Source organism: Phocoena phocoena, chromosome 8, assembly GCF_963924675.1.
Source record: "Phocoena phocoena chromosome 8, mPhoPho1.1, whole genome shotgun sequence".
Taxonomy (NCBI): Eukaryota; Metazoa; Chordata; class Mammalia; order Artiodactyla; family Phocoenidae; genus Phocoena; species Phocoena phocoena.
In genome coordinates this window covers 96,426,032-96,448,259 of record NC_089226.1, presented here as the reverse complement: position 1 = coordinate 96,448,259, position 22,228 = coordinate 96,426,032, and the positions used below count along the sequence as shown (strand labels likewise).

At 41.9% G+C, this 22,228-nt stretch overlaps 1 protein-coding gene across 5 annotated transcripts in view; it reads left to right on the top strand.

Annotated features, from left to right (window-relative positions):
* The window catches only part of AMBRA1 (autophagy and beclin 1 regulator 1), a 174,721-nt gene that overhangs the window by 55,772 nt on the left and 96,721 nt on the right, over positions 1 to 22,228 (top strand). For 2 of the 5 annotated variants that reach the window (XM_065881380.1, XM_065881378.1), the window contains 4 exons: positions 4,302 to 4,388; positions 8,671 to 8,850; positions 20,415 to 20,495; positions 21,125 to 21,225. In XM_065881380.1, coding sequence (XP_065737452.1) covers positions 4,302 to 4,388; positions 8,671 to 8,850; positions 20,415 to 20,495; positions 21,125 to 21,225 — 449 coding nt within the window. The remainder of the gene's footprint in view (positions 1 to 4,301; positions 4,389 to 8,670; positions 8,851 to 20,414; positions 20,496 to 21,124; positions 21,226 to 22,228) is intronic. The other 3 variants (XM_065881381.1, XM_065881379.1, XM_065881382.1) reach the window with 3 other exon arrangements.

Below are 22,228 nucleotides of genomic sequence, written 5' to 3'. Positions count from 1 at the left end.
ACTCTGCCTTCCTAGCTCCAAAGCAGCCACAAATGATATTCTTTTTAATTAAAAAAAATTTTTTTTAATTTATTTTTGGCCGCGTTCGGTCTTTGTTGCCACACACGGGCTTTCTCTAGTTGTGGTGAGCGGGGGGCTACTCTTCGTTACGGTGCGTGGACTTCTCATTGCGGTGGCTTCTTTGTTGCAGAGCACAGGCTCTAGGCACGCGGCTTCAGTAGTTGGAGCACGCAGGCTCAGTAGTTGTGGCACGTGAGCCCTAGAGCGTGCCGACTTTAGTAGTTGCTGCACGTGGGCTCAGTAGTTGCAGCGCGCGGGCTTTAAGGCACGTGGGGTCAGTACTTGGGGTGCACGGGCTTAGTTGCTCCATGGCATGTGGGATCTTCCCAGACCAGGGATTGAACCTGTGTCCCCTGCTTTGGCAGGCAGGTTCTTAACCACTTCGCCACCAGGGAAGTCCTCACAGACAATATTTAAATGGGTGGTTGTGGCTGTGTTTGGATAAAACTTTATTTATAAAAATAGGCAGCTGGCCCAGTACCTGTAGTTTGTCAAACCTGCTTTTTAGAGGCAACTTGCTATTTGAAGAAACTCTTTTTAATAAGTGAGTAATTCTTTTGAAAATGAGTAGTTTTCTCTTTAGTTTTCAGTGGTTTACTTTTAGATTTTGTATATTGGATGTTTTAAATTTTGAAATAATTTCAGACTTGCAGAAAAGTGGCAAAAATAGTGCAAAGAATTCCCATATACTCTTCACCCACATTCCGTAAATATTAACATTTTACCACATTTGCTGTATCATTTTCTTTCTTTTGCTCTACCTGTATGTGAATATAGTTATGCCTTTATTTATAGTTTTTGTATTTTATATATTTGTGATAATTATATTCTATAAATATTGAATTTTCTTAAAATAGTGTATAGTTTGATAGAACAGTGGCCTTTAGACTTAAAAAAAACAACCTCTGTTAGTAAAAGGCTTTTGAGCAACCTGTGTGTGTGTGCGTGTGTGTGTGTGTGGCATTATGGTTATACATTTTAAATCAAAAGTTCTATTATTTTCTTCCTGTTCTCCAGTGGATCAGAAGAGCAGAACCCCTGATGAACCTCACTTGAACACCACTAGTTTAGAGAATAAACCCGGCAAACTTGTAAAGAAAGGTTTTTTTTTTCTCTGTCAGAGCTTCAATGACTCTTTAAAACATTTCTAAATAACAGGTCAGAATGAAATGGTAGCTTCAAGCTTGAACAAGCTTGTCTGAGCCCATCCTAAGTCCTACCTGACTTCATATTACTCAACTACTTGATTGATCATTGTCAAGTGAAATTTGTGGTGGCCAGAGCAGAAAGCGCTCAGCTGCCATTCCATTCCTTTTTCTTGTGTCATTTCCCCATCTATGGCTCTTTGCAGGAGGCTAACTGTTAGAGAGAAAGATCTTTCTTTGAGTTTCCTAGGAGTGGTGGTGATATTTACTCGTTATTTCTTTATTCAACACCAATTGGCAAAGTGTTTTGTTTTGTTTTGTTTTGTTTTGCTGTACGCGGGCCTCTCACTGTTGTGGCCTCTCCCGCTGCGGAGCACAGGCTCCAGACGCGCAGGCTCAGCGGCCATGGCTCACGGGCCTAGCCGCTCCGCGGCATGTGGGATCTTCCCGGACCGGGGCACGAACCCGTGTCCCCTGCCTCGGCAGGCGGACTCTCAACCACTGCACCACCAGGGAAGCCCCTGGAGAAGTGTTTTTTAATCCTTCAGATAGTGTTTGTGTTGTAACTGTAGAGAACTTAATGTTTCATCAGTGATACATGTATGGGGTGCTATTCACAGTAATTGGCTCTCCTGATTTTGTGTATTAGCAGTTAACATGCCATATGTGTATGACTTGCTAGTCCACTGTATTGCCTGAGGAGCAAATGGTGCCAACAGATTCTAGTAAGTAGGCACAGGGGTTATATATATGTTCCAAAAGAACCTCATCAGGGACTCCCCAGAGACAAAACTAAACATTTTGGTGTAACTCTGTTTTAAGACGCCTTCCTAATTAAGGTAAGAATTTAGGGTGGGAAGTAGAGTTTGCGGGATTATAAAATGGAATCATTAAAATTGAAATTGTGTAAACCAAGCTCTTCTGGTTCAAGAATCTCCTTCACAGCATCTCTAAAAAGTCATCTCATTTCTTTGAGTACTGTCACTGCCTTGGCAGAGTAGTGGGTAATATTGGCCTCCTAATTTGGCAGGGTCATTTTTCAGGCAGAAGTACTTAAGAAGGATATATACTGGTCACTCTGGAGGATGCCTCTTGTCAAAGGGCCTCTGCTTATTAAGCAGACATTTGGAGGGTAACACGACAGGGCTCAATGAAATTCAAGACTCATTCCAGAACCCTCTGGGATAGAACAAGCTTCTGGGTGTTCCAGGGCAGTCAGCTGCTCTCAAATCTTGCTTCTGTTCTTCAGCTCCCGCCTAATTCCTATAGGACAAATTTATTAGTAGTGAATATATGATGGCCTAAATTGATACTCTTTCAAAATTTCGCTTCTCTTCTTTCTCCAGTCTGTGTACCTCTCACTATCCCTTCCTCTCACAAATAGTCCGTATTTCAAGATTCAAAGACATGCCATTATTTTATGTGCTCCTATGATAGAAAAAAATCTTGCCAATTAAACTGCGTCACACAATTATAAAATGTATCCTAATTTCAGACACATTAAAACGTTGGGGGGGGGGGAAAGCGTGTCTTAGAATTGATGAAACACAGCATTTCTGCTGCTGTAAACAGTGGTATCATTGAAGATTCAGGTTTTCAACCAGAGAGAAGTTGTTTTATTGCTTTCTTCTCTTCCTCATTGGTTTTATTGTATTCACTCCCTTCAGTGGTAGGACTATTTAACTTGTCCTAAGTGTGGGGATTATAAGCCTTGTCTAGATCCAAAACATCATGTAACAGTTATTTTCCTGGGTGGGAAAGGTAGCAAGCCAGGTTGACAGGGCCTCTGTTGTATCTCTTTCCCAGGCTGTTAGGGAAAATGCTTCGGTGAGCCAGTCGCTGGGATAAAGTGACTGCACATGACTATACCTAAAGCCAGCTGGTTTTAATAACAGTGAATTGAATTAACTCAATTGGAAAAGATTGGTAGCTGCTGTCCTTATCCTGCAGATGTGCTTTAAAGAAGAGTCCAGCAGGGAGCTGGAGACCTGCTCCTGGTAGAGCCAGGCAAAATGCTGCTGGAGAGGAACAATATGCATTTCTTTCTGAGTCCACTTCCTTTGAAACGTCTTCTATGGTAGGAGCTTGATTGGCTGCCAAGGCACATTTGAGTTGGGAAGCAGTGTGGCAGACATGGCAAACTGGGGGGCCCCGAACCATGTTTGTCAGATGTTTGTCAAACTGGCCTTTCCTGTACGAAAAGGAAAAACAATGTTTTAGCTAAAATGTAACAGGAGATTTCATGCAAAAGTCCAGATTTTTGGCTTCCCTTAAATAAATGGGAAGAGCCAGTGTTACTGGACCTGCATTCTAGTTGGGACTCACACTGGATACATGTACATAGTGGTTTGAAGCATTTTGGAGTTGACAGGCCTTCACTGGAGTCCTGGTGCTATCGCTTGGTAGCTGTGTGCTGCAGTGCAATACACTTAACTTCTAGGCCCATTGATCTCATGTATGTATAGTAATGCTTACCTTTTCAGGCTGTGGTGAGGTTTAAATAAAGAACTACATGTGAAGTGCTTAGTATTTGCCTGACACTAAAAAAGTGCTCAATAAAATATGTGTGTAACACATATGATCATTGAATTGACAGTTGGGCTAGATTATATAATTAGAGATTTTTATCAGTTGTTAAGAGAACCGTAGGAGTACTCACAGAAAGGGTGTGGGCAGAGCAGAATGTGTAGAAGATAAGGGGCTGTGGATTAGGATGACATGCAGGAACTGAACACCAAGGTAAATGTTGGCACTACATGATAGTCTCTCGGTATGCCTCATTTTCCTCTCCCATGTTGATCCCAACCTCCTATTTGTCTACTGGAGGTACTGGAAATAGAAATAAGATCATGTCTCTACTGCACTGACGGAAGAGCAGTATTCACCATGATACAATGGCATATCCAGCGTGGGAGCTCTGGAGCTCTTCATTTACTTATGCCTCTAAGTGCTTATAGGAAGGGTGTGATCCCAGATAAGAGGTGTTAGCTAGCTGCAAAGGGGGATGTTATTTATCTCTCCCCCCATTTTTCCTTATGAATGACCTCTGAGTTGGTAATTGACAGGGATTATTGCCATTTTTTTAATCTCTGCTAGGAGGCTGCTGGAGTCTTCCCTCATTTCATTATCCCGTTATGATGGAGCAGGATCCAGAGAGCACCCAATTTACCCAGACCCAGCGAGGTAAGGCCAAAGTGAGAAATGGCACTAGGTGGGGGGGAGGGACTGCCCTTGGGGTTGCCAAGCTGTTGGAAGCCCCATTCTGTGCCTCTCTGGTCCTGGTGCTCTTTTACTCTTCAGTTACAGTTTTGAGACAGGTGGTTCAGGTGATTGGGAAGTATTACAGGTAAGTGAACAGAGCCTCTGGTGACAGGGTTATGACTGAGCCCGTGTCCTTTGGGGCTCATTTTTGTAAGTGGGACACTAGAGGAGGGACCTGAGGAGGTCATTGGCAGAATCACAGGATATTTCTTTTCTGCTCATCAGAGAGGCTGTTGCCATTCAGATGGACAGCCAAAAGGGAAACAAAAGTTTTTTTATTAATAGGGAAATCACTTACAAATTAAAAGCAAACAATTCTCTCTCATTTGAGAGAAAATTTAGAACATGAAAAGGCGGAAATCAAGTTCATTCAGATGTTGAAGTTTTGGAGACTATATGACGGAAGAGATGACTGACAAAAGGGTAACTGAATAAAACAAGTTGACACATTATTAAAGTGCTTGCCTTACCCCCATTAGAAGACATTTGAAAAGTTCTTGAAGAGATAAAAAAAAAAAAAAGAATTCAGATGAGTTTAAGGCCCACCTTTACCTTATACTGGTAACTCAGGACCGAGGATGGGGTGTTGAGTTGTTATATAACATTTATTTATAGTGAGCAGCCCTTTGGGGTTGTCACAGCAGGACTTAATAATTCTGTTAATGATCCGAAAGGGGGATAACCTGCACATTCTCTAGCAACAGCAGACCGTACATTGTGAGGCTTTGCCAAAAGAAGAGGGTAATTTATAATGGTGGGGTTGAAGTTAACAGTGTAGGTCAGAAAAGGCTAAATGAGCTTTGCTGTAGATTAAGAATTTCAAGTCCAAGGTTTTTGTTTCCAAGGTTATTGAGTGATTTTGTTGTTACTACAGTTATGTCATGATACTGAGCATTCTTTCTGAGATACTAGTGAAAAGATTCCCTGTTATCCTCTTACTTCCTTTTCCGTACCCCAGAAATGGCAGATCAGGGAACATGGGGATTGATGACTTTAAAACGGGCAGGCAACTTAGATGATGACTGAAACAAGGAAGTTTATGTTAGTCTCTAGTCATATTTGAAAGTAACAAGCCCTAAATAAGAGAAGGAAATATTTTGCATGAATCAAATTCTTTGAAACCCTGAGAGAACTTCTTGCTGTGAAACAGTTTCTTTTAGGACAGTAATGGGAATCTCATCCCCAGAATTTTTAACCTGACAAAGTTTAACGGTGACTCTTAAAGACCATTATTTGTCCTCCTTTCATGTAATAAATTTGTTATTTATTCCTACTCAGATCTCTTTATCACAGAAAGGCCAAATTTTGTGGTGGTGTTATTTTTACATTTTCCCTTTAAACACAAAAAAGGGTTTTTTGGAGGGGGAAGTATTCTTCCTTGAAGAAAACTTGAGTTATTTAAAATATTCACTTGGAACACTTTTAGAGTTTGATAATTATCCACTCTTCAGTAGGAGGATGATTGTTACCTCATTACTGGTTGTTTAATTTCTTTTTCCTCTTAGATTTCACCCTGCATAATCTGTATAGGTCAAAGCCTTTATGAGACATGTCAGCATTCAGATCCTTAGCTTCACTCTGGATATCTAAAAAGATGAGGCTATGATGTACTTGTACTTAATAATTGTGAATCCATTTTTCTTTACCATTGATGCACAGTTATGTAGTTTAGGGAATTCCTGTCCAATGGTGAAATTAAACAATTGAGGTTACCTAGTGCTGAATTTTTTTTTTTTTTTTTTGCGGTATGTGGGCCTCTCACTGCTGTGGCCTCTCCCGTTGTGGAGCACAGGCTCCGGACGCGCAGGCTCAGCGGCCATGGCTCACGGGCCCAGCCGCTCCGCAGCATGTGGGATCTTCCCAGACCGGGGCACGAACTCGCGTCCCCTGCATCGGCAGGCGGACTCTCAACCACTGCACCACCAGGGAAGCCCCCTAGTGCTGAATTTTTACCCCTACATAAAAGGACAATCTTTATTTATTATTGTCAGCATCAACATTATTTCTGCCTCTATCACCATAATATAATTTTTCCATTAGTTAAGGTAGGCTATCAACTCAGTAATGAGTGTATTTATGGTCACTTTTCAGAATCTTTTCAAAAAAAAGAATCTTCATTCTCCTCTTAAAACTTTTTTTTAACATTCTTTTCTACTCTGACTGACTTGAGAATTTAACCAACAACAATTGATTTCTACTGGAAGATTTCTGTATATTTGGTAGCTATAGGAACAACTCAAGAGTATTGGCTTCTGTCTGTTGAAAATTTAGGGTTCTTGATTCATCCTTGCCAAATGCATGGGAACAGGTGCCCAAAGAGACAGTGAAAGTTCCACAAGTTGAAACTTTAAATCTTATTCTCTGATGATCTTGGCCAAGGCCTCTGTACGTCCCATGCCCACCTACTGTATAAAGATAATTTGGATTCAGAGGTGCCAAATGCAGCATATTGTTCCATAACACAGACTTTTGAGTTCCAAAGATTGTCACCTGGCCTGCTTGGAAATTCTGCTTGATGGTTGGCCAGAAGGACACCACCTCTGATGACAGGCATTTCAGAGGCAGCCCTGTTTCGTGAGGCAGTTGACTGCAGGATCTCCTTTGGTCTGAGTGAGTAGATTTACTGAGGATTTACCTAGAGGCTTACTTTGTCCAGGGGTAATGAAAGGTCAGGCAGCAAGATGTTTGTACTTTTCCTACCATTTGGATGTAAATATTTCCATTTCCATTCTCAATCAGTTTTTCCAGATTTCCATTAGAAAAAAAAAGTTGCATGCTTTTTTTTCCTTCTATATTCAAACATTATAGAAGTTAAGGTCCCTAGGAATCCATATCAGGATTGTTGTGTTTCATTTTTTTTGTTCTAATTACAGAAATAAATATTTTTATATACGTATTAGTATATACATATCATTCTTTAATTTTTCCCCCACTTAAAATTTTATTTTAGAGGGCTTTCATTGTGCATATATATTCTTTTCAATTGTTATATAATGTTTCTTTGTATAGATGTAATTTATTTAATCTGTTGGTGGACATTTGGGGTGTTTCCCAGTTTTTCACTAGCGCCAGCAATATATATATATATCTCTTCGTATCCTGGTGTATTTCTGTAGGATAAAATTAATAGTGGAATTGTTGAATCAAAGTTGGCAGGTTTTAGGTCTTGGGCAGGTTTTAAGTCTTGAAATTTCTTAGTAATCCACTTAATATTATATATAAAACATTTTTCTGTTACTGTTCTTCTCTCACTTTCTCAGTTCACAGCCTCAAATTATATGTGTTGTGAAAGATGGAGGAAAAACTTGAGAAAGAAGGGAATGTGCAAATTGTATAGGACAGTAGACATTTTCATGGAGTATGAAGACAGTGAACCATAGCTGGAAGAATATAGACCTTTTACTAATTTAAAGTAAATTAAGTCTTTTAAGACTAATTACTGAGAACAGCCATTGTAAGAGAGAAGAAGAGTGACTGTTGTCTTCTGTGTTGCTCAGTGCCCACGTAGCCTATGATGCTCTGTCATAAGAAATAGAAAAAAGCTGTTGTTTTCTTTTAGATTTTCTGTTCTCCTGAGTATATTTTACTCTCAGTCTCTATCCTGAATATTTTCTCTGTGTTAAAATATCTGGATAATCTGTAAAGGAGAGATAAGAGGTTCAAAGAAGTACTCTTAAGGAGCTAGGACAAATCTGGAGCTACAAGTATTTGTTGGAGAAGAAAGGAGCCCTGCCTGGTGAAGGTGATGCCTGAAGATGCCTTCTTTAGTCATCTCGGGTTCACCATCTCTTGGCCTGTTTTCTCATCTATAAAATGAAAGAAGCTGTGGTCCCTTTCATTTCTTATATTTTGAATATGGATGATTAAGGAAAATCTGCGAATCTATATAAAGGTCACACCCTGAGAAGTTAAAAGAGGTCCCTTAAGAAACTAAAAGAAAGGTCCAGTGTTAAACTCTTGGAAGGGGCAGCTGTTGATCAGATGATGACTGATTAAACAGCTGTTTGCCTTATCTCAGAACAGAAACACTGGTGGTAGTCTGACAAGCATATTGTGCAGTACAAATCTCCTGGTGAGTTAAATGCCGTTTATTTTTCATGTCTCCAGAGTTCGCCTCAGCAGGGAGATGTGATGGGAGAGCTGGATTTCACAGTATTCCCCACATTAGTGCTAGTTTGTGTTTGTTCATCTCTGTTTCTCTCAGATTATCTCCTGCTGCATACTATGCCCAGAGGATGATCCAGTATCTCTCACGGAGAGACAGTATCCGCCAGCGTTCTATGCGCTACCAACAGAACCGCCTCCGTTCTTCCACCTCCTCCTCTTCCTCAGACAACCAGGGTCCATCAGTAGAGGGAACCGACTTGGAATTTGAGGACTTTGAGTAAGTATATATTCAACTTGCTTTCTTACCCCTCCTCCCGAGCTGTGAGTGCTTCTAAGTTGGCCACTGTCTGAGCAATAGTGGTTTGACATTCTTGCTTCAAACCCCTAAGTTATTATTTATGAGAAATAGGATGGGGTGAGGGACAGAGGGTTAAAATGCCCAGGGCACTCCCACCTCTGGTAGTTGCATTGCTGATTCCCTGAAGCCTCTGGGAAGAGACAGCCCATTGGTCCCCAGGCCAGGCTGGGAGAAAATGGCCGCTGCTCTTTAGGCAACTTTTAAATTTCCCATTTGCGTCAACAGTGACTGTGGAAGTGCTTCATGTGGACTGTCTTCATAACATCAGGGAGGCAGGAGGGTTGGTGTTTTTTCTCTTAAGCAGAGTAGATACAGAGATTAACAACAAAGACAATACTCGGATTTCCCTAGGAGACAGATTCTCTCAGTACCCTTAATCACACTGCTTCTCTGAGGTCCTACTCCCTTGTCCCTAAACGTTCTCAGTCTCCCTGTACCCCCAGTAAGGATCCTTTGGAAGTTGCCTGTCAGATTAATGTGGGGGTTGAGAGGTCATTCCTTGCTCTGCTAGTCTCTTTGAGCGGTCGGCTGGGGTACGGGGGTGAGCTAAAGGAGCAGCGTCAGCCCCGGGCTCCAAGGTCAAGCTCCCCAATCTTCCTGCTGGGTTTTACATTCTCTGACCTGCTGCTCCTGACCTTTCTAGCCATGCATTGTGTTTCTTTCCATCTTGAAACTGAGCTTTCCTGGCTTGTACCAGATTGGACATTTGGCTCTTGCTTTGATTCCTATATTTTGATATTCTCAAAACATGCAGAATAAGAGGGAACGGTGGTTAAACATTTTTCTTTCCCCATCTTTTTTGCTGGCAGTACTGGAATAGGACAGCCTGTCAGTCATCTTCCTTTTTTTTTCCCCTTCATCTTGACATAGCCTGGTCAGGTCTGGGATCTTAAGAGCTCCTGCCTCCCTTCCACCTTCCTCTTTCGTGAGCTGAATGAATAGTTCCCCGGGAGCCATCTTGCAGTGGAGCTTTATGAAGTGTTTGAGAAATATCTTTGCCAGAGAGGACCAAGAAGGTGGGAATACCCTTCGTACCAATTGGCCTTCCCGATACAATCCTTAAACACACTGGCCAATTGTGTACTGGGAAGCAGAAGGAGCACTCAGTGGGAGGCTCATTCGTCTGAGGAAGATGTAAATGTGAAAGAAATGCAAGGTTGCCCTCAAACAGCTGTGCTGTGGCAAACGGAGCAGGGGTGGTGGGAGAAGGGCCCAGCTGCTCTGTGACTCTCAGATGTGTCCTTCTGCCTTAAGTCCCTGCTGGGGGAAGATGGACGTGGGCACAGCAGTGAAGGGAGAGTCTCCACTCCTTTAGCCAGGCAGATACCTGTAGGGAAATATGTTCCCCTGTAGAAATGATTATTTTTCCAGCACCGGGGTCTATTCAGGGAAGCAGTTTCAACGCACAGTGCCAAGGCTGCTGGGACTTAGTGCTGCTGAAAAGCCTCGGTAATCCCGTGGAGCTCTGGGAGTCAGTGCAGATTGCATAGCCCTCTCTCCACGCATGTTTGGAAGGCTGTTATCTCTTCGCAGTGGTGAAACGTGGGGCTCATGCCTTTGAGCTGTATCTTGCCTCGTGACTTGTCCTTCACAGTGGAGTTCTGGGTTAGTTTAAAATGTTCTGTTCTCATCTTACCTTCTCTTTCTTCTGTTACCACCTCCTCCCTTTCCCCTTCCTTCCCCCTTGATTTTCCTGTGTCAGACTGCCTCCTCCCTGTGCTCCCCACAGCCCACCTGTGCTCTTGCCTCCCCCTGGCTTCAGCGCAGCCTGAATTTACATCACCCTCTTCACCTTTCATGCACTGACTTACCATTGTATTGCTCCCTGGTTAGTAACAATGGGCTGGTTTCTCTAAAGCCCCTCCGAAAGTCCCTCCCCTTGGTGTGTGCCTTTCTTGTGGGGCTGAAGCAGACTATAAACTTGTTTTTAATAGCAGCTGTGGATTAGTCACCTCAGTATTAGCAGTCCAGGTCTTCTAGTGAAGGTTGTTGCCGGCTGGTTGATGCTGAGTTACCGTCTGTTCATTCTTTCTCTGTCTCTTTCCCCGCCCTCCTCCCCCTACTGTAAACCAAGGGCTGCTTGTGGTTGTGCCTCTTCTCTTAATTTCTAGGTACTCTGAGGAGAGAGAAAGTGAGAAAGTAGGGAATGTACCAGCCCATTTAAATTTCTCTGCCCGAATCCTTTTCCTCAGCTTTGATAACTAGAAAGAAAGTTACAGGCTTATACAGTCATAATTTATAGTTCTTTCAAGTACAGAGAAGCAGATTAACTTAGATATGGCCGGGAATCCTAACACTTAGGGTACCATTAAGAGAGACTGTTCTTCTCCTGGGTTTCCTCACCTTCACAGCACAGCATGGTCTTGCCTTTGCCACCCCACTCCAACCTCTTCACTCTCCTTCCATTTGCTAAGTCACAGATCATTTTGCCTTTCTCTAGCTTGTCCCATCCAGGTGTAGAGGGACCTCAGAAAACAAAAGGGAGACATTACGCAGATCCCATCTTTTTTGGTTCTCTTTGATCATCCATTGAATGAAAGGTATCAGCTATCACATTTTTCATGTATACTAATTTATAACATACACAACATTTGTAGTATATATAAATACACTAATATACATATGTCTTTTAAAATCTTGTTTACTCCTTATAATAACCCAGTGAGATAGTTGTTCATTTCATTGTGTTTTTTAAAATAAGGATACAGAGGCTTGACCAAAGTCAGACATGTCTAAGATTAGAGATCAGGAGCAAGCATGTTTAGTGTCTGACTTTAGTGTCCTGCAGATTTAAAAACCTTTAAAAATGATGTACAACCATATTTGAGCCCTTGCTCCATGAGCTTGCTGTGCAGCAAGACTATCTAGATTTATCGCTAGGGAAGATAGGTTTGAAGGTTGGTCAACATCAGGTTAAACTTTCTATTCTTTTGTGGTCTGGATTAATGACCGTCTTCCCAGGCAGGCATCTTCTCCTGTCATTTGTCTCTGTCTGCGGCAAAGATTGAGACTTCAGGGTCCCTGTGTTTATCAAAATGCACAAATAGGACATCCAGAAACCTGCTGTCAGGTGGTCTGTCCTGAAGCCCTCAGCATCTGTCTTTGCATAAAGATGTTCACAAGCAGGGTAAAGGTGTGGCTGCCCCGACCCTGCTGTCTGCCTCCTTCTGAGCTCAGACCACCTGCTAGAATGTAGATAGCAAATAAGCATAAGGAAAACTCACATTTTTATTTTCACCATCCCTTTGGAAAGAGGGAGGGAGGCTTTTATGAAGCCCAGGTTGAGTGCTGTGTTCCTGTAGTTTCTAAGGCCAGCAAAAGAGGTGGTACCTGTGACTTTATGACTGTTGTTCAACCTACCCTCACCCTCCCCTCTCATTTTATCTGTTATTCTAAATGTAATTATAATCCTAGAATCATCTCCAGTTCATCTTCTTGCCTCATTTTTTACCTGCTTTGCCTTCCAAGGCAAGGATACCCTGAGCTAATGACAGAACTGGAGAAGCTTCAGATTAGATCAGTCACAAATATCTCCAACACTGCGTAATTATATTCAACTTTTTTTTTTTTTTAATTATTAATTTGGCTGCATCAGGTCCTAGTTGCGGCACACGGGATCTTTCTTTGCAGTGCGCAGGCTCTTTGTTGCAGCACACAGGCTTTTCTCTAGTTGTGGTGCGTGGGCTCTTAGAGTGCGTGGGCTTAGCAGTTGCAGCGTGCAGGCTCTCTCGTGGTGTGTGGGCTCCAGAGCGTGCGGGCCTAGTTGCGGATCTTAGTTCCCCGACCAGGGATCGAACCCGTGTCCCTTGCATTGGAAAGCAGATTCTCAACCACTGGACCACCAGGGAAGTCCCTCAACTTCTTAAAAATTGTTGCCAGCACAGAGAGAACAAATCCTTCATTCACAGTTGTGACACCGGTCTGTACTTGGGGAAAACGTCTCAGTGAGAATTCTAGTCTTTCAGCCTGGTCTTTCAGATGAAGTGTCTTGAAGTCAGTTACATTTGTTTTATTAACTCTTCTAATTTATCTCGTTGTATTTGGGTTCCTTTTACCCAGAAATGCATATTGTGACCAAATATGCAAAACCGTTTCATTGTGAAATGAATGACAGTCATTTCTGGTTGCCCAAGATGGGTTCTGGTTCCTTAGTTTGGCATGATATGTTCTAGCAGTACCACATACACATGTGCGGAGGAGCCTCAACCAGAAGGCTTTCATGGTCCCCTTGCTAGACACCTTGTAGCAAGGAAGTCATTAAAAGGTCTTCTTGGGCTTCCCTGGTGGCGCAGTGGTTGAGTGTCTGCCTGCCGATGAAGGGGACACGGGTTCGTGCCCCAGTCTGGGAAGATCCCACATGCTGCAGAGCGGCTAGGCCCGTGAGCCATGGCCGTTGAGCCTGTGCTTCCGGAGCCTGTGCTCCGCAACGGGAGAGGCCACAACAGTGAGAGGCCCATGTACCGAAAAAAAAAAAAAAAAAAAAAAAAAAGGTCTTCTTGGTATATAATGTAGCTGAGGACAGTTCTGAAGGCTGTCACTCCATTCTGCCATCTGACTGGGTGTGGCATAGAAGTTACTCGCCTTTATAGTTCAGAATTTAATATTCTTCATCTGCCCTTTTGCCACTATGGAAATTTAATTGAGTCACACAAAGAAAATATGTTAGAAACCCGATGATGTTACTCTTATCTGTCTATAGGTGAAATCCTGACAGCTTTGTGAGACTCACATACTTGTGTCAAGTTCTCATGGCTAGAAATTCCAGGAGAGCGAAGTCACATGTCCTTGGTAGTGTTTGCCCCTGCTCTCTCTTCTATGCCCCAAATTTCCAGGACTCCTATGGGAGTCAGTGACTACTAATAACAGTTATGTTACTTATAGCCGAGAAAGGGAAAGGGCAGATCTTCAGAGCAAGAAGTTGTGTACTTCATTCTGAAATGGGGTTGCCTTTGTTTCTTCCTTTGACTTACCATAATCTCTTTGATACTAGAAGTGCAAGAGAAACTATAAGGGAACACGCTGTAAAGTGACTGTTCTCTTTACAGACTGGAACCTGCCAAAGCAGTCAAGGATCAGGCAACCAGCTACAGTTATTGAGTGGTGGTATTATATAGAAGTAGTTCTTAAAGTGAGATGAGATAAGAAACCATTCACTTCCTTTTTACCAGAGTTTTAAATAATTTCATTTAATTGATGTTTGTGGTGGTTGATTGTTTTTTACAGCGTGGGTTTATAAAAGAGAAAGTCTTAAAATAGGACTTTTCTCCAGATATACTTAGAAGAAAGGCAAATAAATGCATAGTCATAGAAACATGAAACAGCATGGAGCATGTCAAGAATTCCCTTGTTGACAAGTATGGTCAGGTTGTAAAGTCCAAGATACAGCAGGAGATGAGCCCCGAGAGTTAGAGTGGTACCAGATCTTGGGGAGTCTTGTGTGCCTTGCAAAGGAGGAGAACTGTACCCTGCAGGTGAGAGGGAGTCACTGAAGAGTTTTAAGCTATGGAATAACATCAGATTTTTACACAATATCTTATAAGATAGACTGTAATAAGGTACACCTAAAGTACAGGACAGCATTGTATGAAGGGAGAGAGTACTTGGGGAGATGTGAGAAGGCTTCATGGGTTTCAGCTAGGTGTGAAGACCCCATAGGACTTCAACGAATTGATGTGGAGGATGGAAGTAGGGAAGGAGATTCTAGACAAAGGAGTAGCTTAAGCAAAAGCCCAGACACAGAAGATTTACAGGGTTTGTTCAGAGACCCTGCATACATCTGTGGTTAGAGCAACGGAGTATTTGTACTTTGAGCGATAAGATCGGAAAGACATGGACTGTGGAGGGCCTGAAGTGCCTGGCTGAGAAATTTTGGCCTTGTTTTTGTCTAGGGACAGCCATTATTCAACATGTGTTTTAGGCAGCGAATTCTGACAGTGGTTGTTAGGCAGGTGGCAAGTATATGGATGCAGGAAAACCAGTTAGAAAACAGTGGGCAAAATACATATGCGGACATATGAGGACTGAATGTTAAGTATTAGACATAAGAGGCCTTGGTGTTTTATAAGAGTGGGGCCTGTTTGTGAATGTTCCTGGGGAGATGAGCTGTGTGAGAGCTCAGCTGCCTCACTTCCTACTTCTCCAAATAAAATGTTGCCGGAGTCCTTTTTTACTCTTACTGGAACTGATTTTGAGCTAAGTTTATAAAGTAGCAAGTGACTCCCAGAACAGCTGTGATTGGAACTGGGATCTCCTGTTAGTGCCCACTGGTTCCCAGAGCCTGACAACTATTGTCTAGGGAATAGCCCCGCGTTCCAGTTTCGGCTGAGCCTGTGATATGCCATTTGACCTTTGGCAAGTCCCTCTCCTACCCTAGGCCTCAATGTCTGACCTTGTAAAATTAGATTAGATAATCTCTGAAGTTTATTTTAGCCCTAAAGCTCTTGGATCTTTGTTGGAGCTAACTACCTATCTTAGAAGGATTTCCCTTGTACTCAGCAGAGGTAGAATAATGAAAAGTTTCAGAAAAGTGGAGAGACTTCCTGAGGATTAGGAATAGGATATCTGGTACCTGTGGAGCCCCAACAGATTTATAAAATATATGCCTACCTGAATTCCAGCTCTTTCCTGAGGGTTTTGAGCCTATTGCTTAGAAATATATAATATTGCTTGGCAGCTTTAAAATTAGTATTCTTTCTGGGCAACTAAAATACATATGAATATTTATTATGAGGAATGCTAGGAGAAGAGAAAGAAAATGGAATATATCTGGATTTAAAGAATTAAACAGCTGTGAAGGAAGAGGGGGAAAGGAGGATAACTATCACTTAGAGATATGTATTTATTTTTTAACATAAAATGCACAATAGGAATATGGATTTGCATAATACATGCAGATGAAATTAAAGGTAGAACAAGAAAGGAGAGGACTTCCCTGGTGGCGCAGTGGTTAAGAATCCGCCTGCCAGTGCAGGGGAAATGGGTTCAAGCCCTGGTCCGGGAAGATCCCACGTGCCACGGAGCAACTAAGCCTGTGCACCACAACTACTGAGCCTGCGCTCTAGAGCCCGTGAGCCACAACTTCTGAGCCTGCGTACCACAGCTACTGAAGCCCGCGTGCCTAGAGCCCGTGCTCCACAACAAGAGAAGCCACGGCAATGAGCAGCCCGCGCACCGCAATAAAGAGTAGCCCCTGCTCACCGCAGCTAGAGAAAGCCCGCACGCAGCAACGAAGACCCAATGCAGCCAAACAAACAAATTAAAAAAAAAGAAAAAAAGGAAAGAAAAAGAAAGGAGAGGAATTTGTAAGTGGTAATTATCTGTTATATTACTATTCCTTGGAGAAAAATTAAGGCTCTGAAGTTCCAAGAGACCTATGCTATTAGGTATCCCCTATGAATGATATCAGCTGGGCCTGTGCCTTCCTCCCAGAAATCTAGCCCTGACATGTGTGCACAGTCCTTCGAAGTAGAGTCTAGAGCCTTACTAATAGCACCCGAGTAAAGAAAGGACTTGGCCAAGATCACTGTGCCATCCAAGGACAGGAACACCAGCTAGGCCTTCTATTGTCTGGAGATTGAGTAGAAACTGAAGAGCACAGGGAAACAAGTATTTTTTTAATGGTCTAATTTTCAGCACAGTCAACTGTGTATTGTCAAGAAGATAATGGCCTTTTGAGCTTTGTGCTGCCAGAGCTTTATTTACAAAGGCCCAAGTCAGAGCCATTTGTCACTGAGTAGTAATGGCAGCCTGACTCTCTGGTTAGGACTCAGACAGCAGTCTGTAGGTGTATTTCACATTCCTTTAAAATACAGCTTCTCTCTGAGGCAATTAATCCCAGGCATTTAGCAAGAGTAGCTGCTGTGTTTTTCCCTTGTTCCATAGATGCATTTTCTTGTATTTGGCAGTTGTCTTGGATGCTTGTTTGAAGGGTGATTTTTCCTTACAAAATCTTTATGAGAAAGTCTTATTTTTTTCCCCCTCTCCTTCCCAAATAGCCTTCTGAGAGTTAATCAGAGATGCACAGAGTTCAACAACTGGGAAGGCCATTAATAACTCAGCCAGCTTCTATCCTGCTGGCTTAAAGGCAGCTTCTGGCTGATGAAATTGATGAGGATTTCTCTGGTGTTTCCCTGAAAAGTATTCTGGTGAGAAAGAGTCCTCCAGTGATAGAGGAGTGGTACCAGCGTGCTTGCATACTCTGGTCTTCACTGTTTTTGTTTTTTTTTAAGTACTACCCTTGAAAAGGGCATGGGCTATGTTATGTTAGGCCCAGTATTTATCACCCTCCATTATTCCTAAGGTAAACTGTCTTTCTGGGTCTGCCTTTCTCCCACTGTTCACCTGGCAAACATCTTCTAATCTTTAGTCTCTGCCTAAATTTGCCTTCTTCATCTCGTGGAGGCTTGCTCCATGTTGGTCTTGTATCAGCACTGAAGTGAGTGTCAGAGTCTGTGTAGTTTTCTAAATTGAACATTATTTTAAGTACTTTTAATTTCTTTGCCCTTTTCTTGAAACTTTTTTTTTTCCTTTTCTTGAAACTCTTAACCACTCTTCCTCTCCCCTCACTTCTACCCTGACCCCGCCCTTGCAGATATCCTTTGCATTGAAGTTTGTTTCCCCATCTCAGCTCCTTATTTTGAATTTTCCCTTCTTTCTAGACTATAGAAGCTAGAGTCATTAGTTGCTCTTTTCACCTCTAATTTATTTAAGGCCATGCTTTTAGTCAGGGATTTTTGTGTGCCAGCATTAAAACATGGGGCTTTTGCCCTCTACTTGCTTAACTTGTCCTGTGGTTGGACATTCTGGCCTTTGCCACCTTACCCATTCATGTTTTAAGTTTTTCCTGGTCAGGAAATGTTTGAACTGTTCTAGGCTATTTTCTCCTAGATGCCTGTGTTTTTTTCCTCCCATAGGCAGCATCTCATTTGCGTGTTCACTACATTTCACATTTTACTAATTGTTCTGTGTACAATTCTGTCATTTCTCCTACTTTGCTAGTGTGCTCAACACTTTCAATTTGAAGTCTTCTCTATATTTTATTGAGATGCTGTTTAACTCCTACTTCCCCATCATTAGTCAAGATGTTAAACTGAGGACCAAGAGATACATCTCCACTCACTTAATATTATTGCCTCTTTTGCGGTGCCTAATGTAACCATCATTCTGAGACTGCTTGTATCTGAGCCAGCTGATTTTCATATATATATATATATATATATATATATATATATATATATATATATATATATATCTCTCTCTCTTCCGGTAATCTCTAAATAACATAAAGCCATTATCTCTGACCATGTTTTGCCCTTCCTCCTCCCTTTTTTTTTTTTTTTAGACGGAAGGAGAAATTGAATCAGAAAGAAGTTAATTGTTTTTAGGTTTTAATAACAATTAAAAGAGGCTTGTGAAATATGTCATAGGAGCCAAATTTTCTCCCAGCCCTGGCATTTGTCCATTTTTCTAAGTTATCTTCATATGTCCTTTCACCCAGCTCTGTGTCATGTTTGATTCTGGCAACTGCTGATCAGTACTGTTTCCTGTACATCCCTCTCCTTCCCTGCTCTTCAACTCTGCTAATGCCAGATAGAGCACTGTTTATTGTCCAGAGAGAGAGGGCTCTTTGGTCCTTGTTCAGAAGTAAATTGTCAGCTCCACAGCGTGGTTCTGGGAAGGCCAGCTCTTTCTTAGCTGTAGAATAAAGTAATTGGATTTGTCCCATGATGCTTCTTTCTATAACTTAATTTTCAACCTTCTTGAGGCTTAGGACCCTTCCCCCCCCCTTAGGACCCTTCTTAACTTTAATATGTGTTCTAACTTCTCTCATGATAATTAGTTGCACTTTTAGTGCCCATCTGTAAGTAAAATATACTGTTATGAAAAGCTGTCATGAGTTCACTTGTACTTTTAACCGAGTTGGTACTTTGATCACAACTTGAATCTACATATACTTGAAAAATAATAATATATTTAATTTGGGAGCTGTCTTATTTGTTTGATATTCAGCTACTCCTTATAATAATTTGTGGGCTCCCCAGAGCTGCAGTCTGCTGGTCAGGAACTTCTGATCTCGTTGTTCTTTATAATCCCTTTTTCACTTTCCATATGGTCTTATCTCTCTTTCCTTGCCTCTCCCTTCATCTGTAGAGTTTCAAGTCACAGGAATATGATATGTTAAAGAAAACAGTAATATGCTTTCTCTTCTGGGAAAATAAAAACCAAGTACTGACTTTTAATGGATCAGCTTCCAATATCCCTGATATTGATTTGTCTCTAAATGCTCAGCATCCAGTTCCACCAAGATATAAAAACCTTCCTAGGCTTTCATTTCTGGTTTGTAAGGGTCCCAGTAGTACACTTGAAAGCCAGTGTTGTCTTAACTTTGGTTACAGTGCCAGTTTGAAGATTATCTCATTAAGTTGAAGATAATCCAAAGGAAGAATTCAGAACATACCCCAAATCAAGCTCTCAAGAGGTTCATTTATTTTGTGGAGTTGGTTAAACAGCTAATTAACTGCTCTATCCAGCCAGAGTGCCCTTTGGCTTATTGTTCCTTTGATGCATTGGAAACTAAGCCACGTGAAGTTTCTGTTGTCTTCTCTTGTAGGAAGCAGTGAAGTGTAGTGGAAAGAGCAAGGGCTTCAGAGTCAGATGGATCTTCCTTGAATCTTGTCTCAACCACTTACTAGTTGTGTGACCTTGGGCATTTGCCTCTCTGGTCCTTAGTTTCCTTATCTGTGAAACAGATCTAATGAGACTTAATGGGAAACTCAAAAGATTAAATGGGGTAACATATTAATAACCTTTGTATTAGGACTTAGTAGATTTTTAGTAAATGGTGTTTATTACCATTACTTTAACAGACCATAAAGAAAACACTAGACTTTTTTCTTTTTAATCAAATGACCAAGCTTAGGATTGCCTTGTCTAATAATCTTCATCATTGTTAATTTTTCAGTCTCTAAAAGAAAGGACTGCCTAGTCTTTTTCTTGTGTTGTTTTTCTTTCATATATCTATGCTTTTTCCACACCAAGGACCTAAACAGATTTAAAGATAACCATTTGTTGAATGAACTTGATGGGAGAATTCTTATTCCTTCAAGATCCCGGGAAGCCAAAGTTTCTCTGTCTTTCAGTCTAGAAAGAGATATGTTTATATACATATCCATTCTAAATCCCTTTAGAAGATCTAAACTTGGCCTCAATTTCAGATGCTGCAGAGTTCAGAGACCACATTATTTCAAGAAAAATCTTCCTTCTTACTGAACTGTTTAGTAAATGCTCATAAATATTTTAATTGAGGTACTCCAGAAACATAGTATATTAATGTGCCACCCAAATTAGTAAGCAACCAGATGACTAATTTCTCTGGGACCTTCACCTAAGTGTAGGAATTTAGTTTGCGGGATGTCTGTCTTTTGGGCTGGTGTCTGTTTCTGCTTTAGTGACTCTCTTAGGTGTAGTCTTTTTGTTTTCTCCAGGGACAATGGTGACAGATCCAGGCACCGAGCTCCACGAAATGCCCGGATGTCTGCACCTTCACTTGGACGCTTTGTCCCAAGGTAAGAACTGGATAGTCAACTTTTATGAGAGACTTTTCTGAGGGAGGCTTTATGAGAGGCTGGGATTTTTAAACCTACTTTCTGGTAGGTTTGTCCTGGACAGACCTATTTGGACAAAATTATTTGTCCTGGACAGATAATTCCAGATATGGACAATCTGGTGGATTGTCCATATCTGCAGTTATTTCCTAGTGAGCCTACAGTCCAGCCCTGCCACCTAAAGAATTGACAGGAAATGATTAACCACAATGAAAAGACATAGAAAAATGGATTGGGAGCATCCTGTTCAAGAATAGAAGCCCCGGGAAACTTTAGAAGAAAGATTGGAAGAAGATGCAAACGTGTGAGAGGAATTGTACTCTGCTCTAGGTTTCTTTGGATTCCTAGGCTTAGTGGATCCCTTATCTTTGATTGTTGAGGGTTGGTAGATAGTATATCTCCTTTGTTTTAAGGCAGTCTGTAGTAGGCTTTTAACGCGTGATTCCTTCATATAGGCGTTTTTTTAAATTAATTTTTATTGGCGTGTAGTTGCTTTACAATGTTGTATTAGTTTCTGCTGTTCAGCAAAATCAATCAGCTATGCATATACATATATCCCTTCTTTTTTGGATTTCCTTCCCATCTTATAGGCGTTTCTTGCTGCCTGAGTACTTGCCTTATGCTGGGATTTTTCATGAACGTGGACAGCCTGGCTTGGCTACTCACTCTTCTGTTAACAGGGTCCTGGCAGGTAAGGAGTTGTTTCTTTGGATTTTGAAAATTTAAAGGGGGAGGGAGCCGTGTAAAGCTTTCCCCTCCTTTACCTATGTTGATGTGATGGCATCTTGGCATCTGGCTGAAAACTCTTTTTTAAGGTCTTGTACTTGGTTCCTTACTTCAGGGCAGGAAACTACAGATTGAGGAAAGCTGCTTCTTTTGCCCATTCCCACTTCCTTCAGACATCTCTTTTTTAATTAATTAATTAATTAATCTATTTTTGGCTGCGTTGGGTCTTCGTTGCTGCACACAGGCTTTTCTCCAGTTGCAGCGAGCGGGAGCTACTCTTTGTTGCAGTGTGTGGGCTTCTCATTGCGGTGGCTTCTCTTTGTTGTGGAGCACGGACTCTGGGCACGCGGGCTTCAGTAGTTGTGGCATGTGGGCTCAGTAGTTGTGGTGTGCGGGCTTAGTTGCTGCACAGCATGTGGGATCTTCCCGGGCCAGGGGTCGAACCCATGTCCCCTGCATTGGCAGGCGGATTCTTATCTACTTCACCACCAGGGAGGTCCCCAGACATCTTTTTAAAAATTTATTTAAACCATTTGTTTCTTAATCCAGCAAATAGACTTTTTAAATTGAATGATAAAGATGCCTTGCTCATGTTTTATTGTTGAGGTACGCATGAGCCAGATCCTGTGATTTAATTAGGACTGAAAGCACACCTCTCCAACCCATTGCTGCTGCCAGCACATGGAGTTTCCAGGCCCTGTGGAAGAATCTTCAGAGGAAGAAGGAGGAGAGGGACCCATGGAGCTGGCTTAGAAATTTCCACAGAATAGAAAATGGACTGGACAAACCCAGCCGAGGCAGTTTTATGGTGGCTGAATAACTTAGTGACCAACGTTTGGGGGCTAATATGCGTGATGTGACTGGGCTGAGACCCAGTGTGTGCTGCTGCTTCTGGGCAGTCTAGAGAAGGAAACAAAGCAGAATCTATTTTTTTTCTAACAAAGGTTTTTCTCTTTTCCCCCTTCCCC